Source organism: Phycodurus eques, chromosome 13, assembly GCF_024500275.1.
Source record: "Phycodurus eques isolate BA_2022a chromosome 13, UOR_Pequ_1.1, whole genome shotgun sequence".
Lineage (NCBI taxonomy): Eukaryota > Metazoa > Chordata > Actinopteri > Syngnathiformes > Syngnathidae > Phycodurus > Phycodurus eques.
In genome coordinates this window covers 12240881-12251857 of record NC_084537.1, presented here as the reverse complement: position 1 = coordinate 12251857, position 10977 = coordinate 12240881, and the positions used below count along the sequence as shown (strand labels likewise).

General features: G+C 40.4%; 1 protein-coding gene across 6 annotated transcripts in view; it reads right to left on the bottom strand.

The window, feature by feature from the left end:
• Window positions 1–2191: 2191 nt before the first annotated feature.
• The window catches only part of pik3r2 (phosphoinositide-3-kinase, regulatory subunit 2 (beta)), a 50414-nt gene continuing 41628 nt past the window's right edge, over window positions 2192–10977 (bottom strand). For all 6 annotated transcript variants that reach the window (XM_061693442.1, XM_061693447.1, XM_061693441.1 and 3 more), the window contains one exon: window positions 2192–10620. In XM_061693442.1, the coding sequence (XP_061549426.1) occupies window positions 10413–10620 (208 nt within the window). In that variant the 3' untranslated portion in view covers window positions 2192–10412. The remainder of the gene's footprint in view (window positions 10621–10977) is intronic.

Here is a 10977-nt window from a genome sequence, read left to right as displayed (position 1 = left end):
CACCTCATCTGGCTCCTCTCAATGCGGAGGAACAGCGGCTCTACTCTGAGCCCCTCCCTGATGACTGAGCTTCTCACCCTATCTCTAAGGGAGAGCCCAGACATCTTTATGGCAGAGTGGTCCGACGGAAGCCTCTCCTCAGTGCAAGACACATAAAAGCCCGCATGGAGTTTGCTGAAAAACACCTGAAGGACTCCAAGATGGTGAGAAATAAGATTCCGGCTTTAAGTCAGGACTTTGAAGATGTTTGGCAGGCCCAAATGAATTGTGAGGGTCTGCTGGGAACGTCTTGAGCAATCCCCTGTCAGAAGGAGTTTCAACTTCCACCTCCGACAGAACTTTGCTCACATTCCAAGGGAGGACATCGAGTCCAAGTGGACCATGTTCTGCGCCTCCATTGCTGAGGCGGCCGACCGGAGCTGTGGCCGTAAGGTGGTCGGTGCCTGTCTTGGCTGCAATCCCCTAACCTGTTGGTGGTCACCAACGGTGAGGGATGCCGTCAAGCTGAAGAAACAGTACTATCGGGCCTGTTTGGCCTGTGGGACTCCTGAGACAGCTGATGGATACCGGCTGGCCAAGCGGAATGCAGCTTTGGTGGTCGCTGAAGCAAAAACCCGGGTATGGGAGGAGTTCGGCTTCATCAAGATGTGATCTCCAACTCTCACTGAAGCGGTTCGCAGCCGAGTGTGAAGCACCTGGAATGAGAATCAGCACCTCCAAATCTGAGACCATGGTCCTCAGTCGGAAAAGGGTGGCGTGCCCTCTCCGGGTCGGGGATGAGATCCTGCCCCAAGTGGAGGAGTTAAAGCATCTTGGGGTCTTGTTCATGAGTGAGGGAAGAATGGAACGGGAGATCGACAGACGGATCGGTGCAGCGTCTGCAGTGATGCGGACTTTGTATTGGTCCGTTGTGGTAAAGAAGGCGCTAAGCCGAAAGGTGAAGATCTCAATTTACCGGTCGATCTACGTTCCTATCCTCACCTGTGGTCACGAGCTGTGGGTTGTGACCAAAAGAACAAGATACAAGCGGCCGAAATGAGTTTCCTCCGCAGGGTGTCCGGGCTCTCCCGTAGAGATAGGGTGAGAAGCTTGGTCTTCCGGGAGGATCTCAGAGTAGAGCCGCTGCTCCACATCGAGAGGAGTCAGATGAGGTGGCTGGGGCATTTGATTCGGATGGCTCCCGGACGCCTCCCCGGTGAGGTGTTCCGGGCACGTCCCACCGGGAGGAGACCCCAGGGACGACCCGGGACACGCTGGAGAGACTACGCCTTTCGGCTGGCCTGGGAACGCCTCGGGATCCCGCCAGAAAAGCTGGATGAAGTGATTGGGGAGGGGAGTCTGGGCGTCCCTGCTAAAGCTACTGCCCCCGCGACTCGACCTCGGATAAGCGGTAGAAAATGGATGGATGGATGGAGATGTGTAACAAAAAATACTTGCAATATGTTAAAAAACATTTAAAAGTGAAAACAGTTTGCAATTTTGGCTTTTTTGTTTTTGTTTTTTTTTGCAAAAAACATGAATTCAATCCTTTGCTTTCGTGGCCCACATATAATGATGTGGTGGCCCTGATCTGGCCTCCGGGACTCAAGTTGGACACCTGTGGTCTGGCCCATTGTTAATATGGTGTAAAACAACAACAACAAAAACTGTGCGTTTCTTATTAAAAAACAAGGACATTCTAAGTGAATCCCAAACGTTTCAATGGCAGTGTATGGATACAGTGGATATAAAGTCTACACTTAAAAATGTTTCCCACTATTAATATGACCTATAACCTGTACAATTCAATGGAAAAAATAAAAAAAATCTTTTAGAGGAGGGAAATAAAAATTAACAGCTGCGATAATGTGGTTGCACAAGTGTGCACACCCTCTTATAAATGAGGATGTGGCTGTGTTCAGAATCAACCAGTCACATTCTAACTCATGTTAAGTGGGAGTCAGCACACACATGCCAGCATTTAAAGTGCCTATGATAAAACCCAAGTTCAGCAGATATAGTGGACTTTTGATTATATATATTTATGTAATTTTTTTTAATATTACAAAAACCTGGAATTTGGACAAGGATGTGTAGACTTTTTGTGTCTGTTGCATCATGATACTTTTGTAATACATTGTCTAATAGAATTAATGTTGCATTACCACATGAAGGTGCTGTATATTGAGAGATAAAACCAGATAGCACCGGATCACATTTTATATACTGTATATTTTATTGTCTTTTAAAATCATTGTATCAGGCTAGACAGAAGAACCATACAGATGAAAGAGTACCTATGAATGAAGACAATTCTGCAGGCTATACATGACAATGGAAATTAGTCAGATGTGAGATATGAAAGACCAACAGACTGAGGGAGAACACGAGAGGATTTATAAATTTTTTTGTACATAGGGGTTAGACACAAAACAACCAAGAGGCTGAAACAACAGTGCTCCCTCAAAAGTTCACTTGTACTTTGGTGTGGAGTAGCTTTGTGTGATTGCTTTGTTCATTTCCACCATGGACAGCAAAGACGGCCAGATTATTATCATTTAGTCCTTTTTTGTTTAGTTGAGCCTTCTGACACAATTGTAGCGTGACAGCCATCAAATAATTTCTCCTATATAAAGACTTGAACGTTGGGATTTCAGCAAGAGTGGTCACCATTTACAATTATTCAATGGTGTAAAGCAACTGGCTATATAGTGAATACAAAGTCCACACACACCAAAATAAATTATTTCACATTTTCTACTATTAATGTGACCCATAACCTGTGCAACTCAATTGAAGAAATGTTTGAATCTTTTTGAGGGAAATAAAACAAACTGAAATAATGTGGTTACACAAGTGTGCACATCCTCCTATAACTGGGACATGGCTGTGTTTAGGATTAGCTAATCACATTCAAACTCGTGTTAAATAGACATCAGTTCTCACCTGCAATCATGTAAAGTGCCACTGATTAAACCCAAATAAATTTTAGCTGGGTGGCACGGTGACCGACTGGTTAGAACGTCTGCCTCGCCGTTCTGAGGACCAGGGTTCAATCCCCAGCCCCGCCTGTGTGGAGTTTACATGTTCTCCCCCGTGCCTGCGTGGGTTTTCTCTGGGCAATCCGGTTTCCTCCCACATCCCAAAAACATGCATGCTAGGTTAATTGAAGACTCTAAATTGCCCGTAGGTGTGAATGTGCCCTGCGATTGGCTGGCGACCAGTTCTGGGTGTACCCCGCCTCCTGCCCGATGATAGCTGGGATAGGCTCTAGCACTCCCGCGACCCTTGTGAGGATAAGCGGCTCAGAAAATGGATGGATGGAAATTTCAGCTCTTCTAGTACACTTTTCCTGACATTGTTTTACTTTCTAGTAGAAGCCTCAAGGTTTTGTTTCAGACTGCCTGCTATTTGGAACTGTTCATAATTCCCTCCAACTTAACTAAGGCCGCAGTTCTAGCTGACAAAAAAACAGCCCCAAAGCATGTTCAACCTTGTTTTAAGATTTGTTTTGCAAAAACACACTTTAAATCTCCCAAATTCATGTGGGGAAATGGGGTCATGGATGGATGAAACCAAGGTTTCAATTCGGCATTATGGCCAATTATGGAATGAATGAACACAGCCAAATGCCCACTTAAGAGTGTGTGCACATTTGTGCAACCACATTATCTCAGTTTGTTTACTTCCCCTCTTGAAAAGATTTATTTTTCGACTGAGTCATACAGGTTATAGGTCACAAAAATGGTGGCTAAAATATTGAAGCGATTTATGTTGGTCTAATTTTTACTATATCACAAAAACCTGGGATTTGAACAGGGGTGTTCAGACTTTTGATGTCCACTGTATGTAACCTCCACAGACGAAATGAAAAAGCAACCATAAACAAGCTTTTAGACAAATGAAGAAATTGATTCACCATGCCCTTTCTTCAAATAGTGCAAAAAGAACGCAATGTCTCCAGGATTTCTTGATTCATCATTTATGCCGTTGGTTTAATCTAATATTTGACATTACTGATATGTTTCAAAGTCGATAAAATAAAAACAATTAAGAATAAAGAATAAAATTATTACCCCGTGAGATATCTGAGAATCATGATGAAACATACATCACATATAAACAAGAAAAGATGCAATGTACAAGGCTCAGTGTTTTTTGTTTTTGTTTTTTTAAGCAGGTTAGGTTCAAAACAAATGCGGCAATAGAGGGAGCACTGTTTCAACAAGTCAAACAAAAACAAGGAACAATATCAGGGAAAAAAAGAACAAGGAATATTTTCAAGTTTATAATGACATGAAATAAAGAAATGCAAATCAATCATGGCCACTTTGAGGGATAGATTGATTCTCAAATGGGTATTTACTATTTGGTTAATTACATATTGTAAACATTTGCATTTCTTTCTGTATTGAGCAAAAAAAAATTCAAGCTAGCTTATCTTTTTCTGTATAGGCTCTGTAATGTTATCTTTAAACAAACAAACAAACAAAAAAACAGAACTTGGACAAACAATTCTATCAATTTTTTTTTCAAAAAGCTAAATAAAAAAATATACTCAGGCACCATAAAATAACACTTTCTAATGCCATCATTGTTTCATTTTGTGAAGATTTGCAGAAAGAAGTGATTTTGGCCTGGTGTACCTTTTTTCAATCATAGAGTACATTTTTGTCAGGTTTTTCTTCTGCATTCTGCATTTTTGCTGCAAATGTGTTTGTTTCCAGGCTTCGACAATACTCACTCACCCACGTTAGTCGTTTATTTTGTGGTGCACTGTTAACGCTGTGTCTACTCACAAATCTTCGAAATAACAACGACAGATTCTCAGTTCAAGAAAAACAAACAAACAAAAAACATCTCTCTGAGATTTCAAAAATGCAAAGCAGCCAAGATTGCATTGAACATATAGCCTTGGCTCTGTAAATATCAACACATATACATGAGCTTGCTTCATCATCTGAATGCACCGGATTATCAAGTTTAATATACTGTAGTTATGTAATGTAATTCTAATGACGATAACCAACAAAGTACACGGAAGTTTACTGAAGCTGATTAGTAAGATTGCTTGCATTTTATGAGCTGCTTGCCCTGATTTCCAAGCCGACACAGAGCCCGACGATAACCCCAACGCCTTGTTCCAATTTGTTTTCAAGCACAATCCAAATGATAATAAGATCATTCAAAAATATAGATATCTTAAGTATATACTTCAAAATAGTTATTCTGTGTTACATCTCTCACGTTTCAAACTTTTACAAACACCAAATTGCAATGTTCCTCGTCGTCAGTGAAAAATGTGCTTGGGGCGTGAGGCCTTTTTCAAGAAACATCATATACAGTGTACCAAAGCTGATGAAAAAATATTTCATTATTTAAATGATCATTTGCCATATAGAAAAACGTGTTTCAAGATACACGGACACAAAATGCATATCTAATACACGAGCGGGAAGAAAAGCGAAGCGTGCCGAGTCTTGAACGTATGCCCACGTCGTGCCTGTCTGCTACTAAAGTTGCATTGCCTCAGGCTTTTAAATATCTCTCACAAAATATGGCAGCTGAAAGCGTTCACCTCCTCCAAAGTCACCTGAACATCCCTGAAACAAGTTGCGCAATCTGAACAAATTCCAATTAAAAACAGGCTGAGATTAATTTCCAGCTCAAAGCAATCAAATCCAATTTGAATCTCTCTACACAGACTGATGACAACGACAATAAGGATTCTATTATTATGCAAAACTGGCCTTTGAAAGAAACTGTGGTCGATTAGTCTTGATACAATTTAGCAGTGCGGACCAAAGTGCATAAGAAGACAGCTGTAAAGTATTATTAATGTTCATAGAATTTTGACTATAGTGTCTATATAAACTGTACACTGAATACTGTGGAGAAAGAGCTTCAAACCAGTAGAAAACTGAGCTTCACCACACTGTGGGTTTCGGTGAGTTGCGTAAACTACTTTACTCTCAAAAACTTATGGATTTTTGGCTTTCAGGGGCAATTTCCAGGATGAACCGAAAGTCCACAAGACCCTTTACATGTTAACTTAATTCAACCTCTTACAATTTAAGTGTCAAATTGCTCAATGTTTCATTACTTTTTGCACAAATTGATGTTCGACAACAGGGTGCTGAAGGGCAAAATTTTTGATCTGAGAAAATTTCCTTGGATTTCCACTTCTATGCCTTTCTGTGACTCTTCCAGTCTCCCTCTTGACGACAATGTGATACTCTTGAATTGCCACTTCTCTTTGAGGACATCCCGCCTGAAGTTTTGCGGGCTTCAGACAGGATGTTCTCACCGGGAAGTGGCCACTGAGCTTATAGTGTCATTGGCTAGTTACAACAGAGACAAACTGGAAAAGTCACAGATAGGTTCAGAAGTTGATGTCCTTGGAAATGTAAATTTCGCCCTTTAGCTCCTGGTTTGGGAACAGTATTGAACAGTTGGACGTGCATTCACAAATTCAGTGAAGCTCAATTTTCAGTTCACCTGTCAAGGTTCTAGAGCATTTTAGGTTTATTCTGAAATTTTACCGGAAAGCATAATATCAGCAACTTTCCCTAGAAGCAGAATTTGTGTGGAACAGACAAAAAGTGCTGTTAAAAAAGTGTTGGTCCAAGAACGGCAGATAACTTGACCAAGTAGTTCGCACAGAACTAGTATTTCATAAATTCTGCATGCATTAACTCTTCACGTGACTACAGTTGGCCACGGATGTTCACATTGTTGACTCAGTCTTATTTAAACATACACGTGACAAATCTTAACCAAAAAAAAAGGAGAGCTTGTGTGCAAAGTGAGAGTGCACCACATTAGAGAAAGCGCTTGTAACAATTCAACAATACATCTAAACAACAAAGAGGCACAACTAAAAATCAAGCAGACATCTAACACACATATACACACACACACACACACACACACACACACATTTTGCTGAGAAAAGTGAAAGCATGGCTGGCGCAGCATGTGGCTCCAACAGCAACAGAGAGGAGAGGATGCGCTCATCACTATTGACGAAAGGCACTTCTAATCTTTCACCTGCTTTTTTTTCATTTTTCATTTAAGCCCTCTGAGCAGAAGCACTAACCTCACCTCTATGTTCCACTCTGCCAAAGAAGTTTGTGCAAAGTACAGTACAACTGAATAAATCTGGCTAAGATGGCGGAAATGAACATTTGGGGAGTTGCTTTCATTTCCACAAAATTGGGCCAGTCCAAGTAAAAAAATAAAAAATAAAAAATAAAAAAAGAACAGTAAACATAGGGTAGAGCACAAACCAGATCACGTTCAAAAGTCATATCCGCGTTGACGCATTGTTGAAAGTTTATCAGTAAACATGATCAATTCACTTTACTTGGCTGAAAGTGGACTTTCTTAATTGTACCAGGGAAATCAACACCTTCATGATTAAAAAACAAAAATGTTTTGTAGCCCTTCATCACACTTCTTATATTATACGGCTGAGTTTGGCCACTTTTTTAAATCCAAAAATACTTTTTAATTTTGTCTCCTCTACACAACCCTTTTACAAAAATACTATTCCTTTTTTTTGGCAAGAGTACGGTAGGTGAGCGTCATAATGGACATTATGTAAGCGAGTATTGTGCTTTGAAAGTGAGACCTGAATTCAAACGAATATGGAAGATGTGAAATCACATGTAAATAGAAAGCCAATTCTTCTCCGCATACTAGTGTGTTGTGCATAGTACAACCACACAACATGCATCAATGTACAGTGCCTAGCAAATTTATTAGGCCTGTGATTCTCAAGTGTGAGTACAGTTCAGTTGTATTTAACTTTTTAACTTCTGTACATTCACATTTAATCTTTAAGAACTGTTAAATGTTAAACATTTATTTTGGAGTGATTATTTAACTTTTATGTTCATCCATCCATGTGCCATACCTCTTCTCCTCACTAGGGTCGCGGGCGAGCTGGAGCCTATCCCAGCAATCTTCGGGCGAGAGGCGGGTACACCCTGAACTGGTTGCCAGCCAATCGCAGGGCACAGATAAACAAACAACCATTTGCACTCACATTCACACCTACGGGCAATTTAGAGTCTTCAATTAACCTACCATGGATGTTTTTGGGATGTGGGAGGAAACCGGAGTTCCCGGAGACAACCCACGCAGGCACGGGGAGAACATGCAAACTCCACACAGGCGGGGCCAGGATTTTAATCCCGGTCCTCAGAACCGTGAGGCAGCACCCAATGTTATGTTCACACCTCAACTGTCCTAAATTAACAGCATTAGTAATTACCAAAATCATTTTTATTCTTTGCAATGCAGGCTGCGGTGCATGAAAGAATCACTGCATTATTCCAGTTCAGTTGTATTTAACTTTTAAGTTCAATACATTTGCATTTAATCTTCAAGAACGTTTTTTTAAAAAAACATTGAAGTTAATTTTTTATTAAACTTTTATGTGCAGTAAATTTTAATGTAATCATTATTTAGGTAGATTTATTTTTTTATATTTAAGCACAGGGTTACTGTTCAAACTGTACAATGTTAAACTGGCATACAATAATATTAAATATAATTTGAGGAATATTTTTTTATCAATTACTACTGAATTTTGATGTCATCGTGGTAATACGTAGAGAGCTAAGTTATGGGTTTTTTATAGGTGGTCCTTGGTGTAAAGATTTTGAGAACCACTGGTCTAATAAATTTGTTGAGCGCTGTTTATGCACGACAAGCAAACATGAAGGACTTGGTAATCTCTTTGACCTAAAACAAAATGAAAATAAATAAAATTAAACAAATTTAAAAAAAAAAGATCCTTTAAGTTTCTTATTCTTGCTACATGAAAAAAAAACATGCTTCATTTGGCTCAAATTAGCTGGATGAAGGAAACAAAATCTAAGCGCAACTGGAAAAAAACAAGAATACACAAGCTCACATACACTGACTGCATGAATGGCTGAAATATACTGTTATATTACTTTTTTCTTTTCTCTGTACAATAAATGTTTTGCAGCTCTGTGAGTCAAGCTTGTGATTAAAACCAACAGTCAAGCGCAAGAAGGGGGAAGTACCGTGAGTAAATAGTTTTTAAAACAAAAAACAATTAACTTCTGCAAGGACCTTGGAAACAGTCTAAGTAGAAACAAAGCAAAATACAGTACCGAAGATATAATAATCACATAGATTGCTGCTCTGCAAGTGCCTTCTTTAGCATATAGGAAGCAGACACATACAATAAGCACTAACAGTTAAGTCAATGGCTACAGGTGCTACAGTCTTGAAGAGGACCCAAAAAAGAAAGAAAAACAAGTTGAATGCAGGATGTCCACTATTTCAGTCAGGGGGAAACCTGAATCCTGAGGAACAGCATTCTTCAATGTAGCTGTCCATCTATTGTACTGTGACCGAAACGTCTTTCACGAGATGTACCGTGCATTTAAAAAAAAATTTTTTTTTATCGTGTTGTACCTCGTCGATTTGAACAGAGAGAGGCCTGCTGAGATAGAGCAACAAGCCAAAGCTGTTGGAAATAGACAAGATTTGACTGAGAAAAAAAAAGGTATATTTTAAAGCTGCAGCTTTGTCGACTTTGACAGCCTTTCTCTCCTGCCTCTCTCTACAAGTGACACAGGCTTATGGTCATTCAAAGCTATTACTATGGTACTTACACAAGCGTCAAATTAAATTAGTCTTTTCTACAACCGCCTAAAAATATCCACTCCACAAAATGAATACCCCCTCCGCTCCCTTTCCCTTACCCCAGGCTCCAGTGACTATACCACCCTGGTCCAACGCTTTCTCAGCCGCCTTAAGGTGTGACGCAAGCCGCCTGGTTTAGCCAAGCCAGTCCTTTTCACAGAATGACAGCTCAGGCTTTTGTCTACGTAGAGTTTGCAGGCGGTCTGGGGATTACAGTTTGGGCCTTTGTCTATAAACAGCTATCATGTGTTTAAGGCAAAAAAGCAAAAGAAAACAAAAAAAGGTGCCTCCTGTAAAAATTCCCATCATCCCACCATCTCTCCCTCCTCTTCAGAATTTCTCCGCATCTAAAAATGAAGTTATTTTGCGTGTGCTTATCCTTGAACACGTTCTTCTTCTGTATCCAGATGTGTTATTGTACATTTTAACACTGAGTTTGTGTAACTTACACTGTACAGTCAGGGCTGGCTAAAGCGGCTCGCTGTGTCGGGCTAACTGTACAGTGCCGAAGTTACAAGTCGGTATGCTTATTGTGAAGCCATGCTGCTAGCAAGAAGTGCTCTTAGCCGCACTGGGATCAGATGGAAAACCCACCCCATCCTCTCACCAGAGAGTCATGCTTGTTAAGCTGATTTTACTCGCTACTAAACACATGAACGACCCCTTCTTCAGAGTCTTTCCCCCCCAATGCATGAGAGTAAAAATTCTCCCACCCTTGTTGTGTCCCTTGTCTGCTGATGGTGAATTCATCTGGGGTGCTGGTTCTGATTCTGAGAGCGGGCCAGGACTGGGTATGCTAGATTTACATTCAGATGGTCATTGTGTTGGATCAAGGAGACATTTTTGTAGTGAAGCACCAGATCTTTGAGGGACGAGTAGAGATTGTATGGCTCGGCGAATCCGTAACCTGTGGCCGTCTTGTTGATGACGCAGTGTTTCGTGTCACCATCCACGCTGCGAAGAAAAAGAAAAAAGGTCATGCTGACACTATGCCAACTATAAAAACAAGGCCAACTTCCAAGTAGGGATGGAAATTGATAAGAATTTAGCGATTCCTTGGGACAGAATATCCAGTATATCAAGTATGCACTCATGAGCTGCATCGTTTGGAAAAAAATCAAGTAGGCGATTTACTTATCAAAGCATGTCAAGACACTTAAAAGCTTAAGTGGTTGTGAATCTTAAAACATATTAGAGTGCCTTAGAAAATTATCCAGTTCCAGATTTATTGGCCCAGCGAGTTGAGTTTTGTAATCCCAATTGATGAAACAGAACAGTCAAATGAGAGGTTCTAACTTTCATCATAATTTC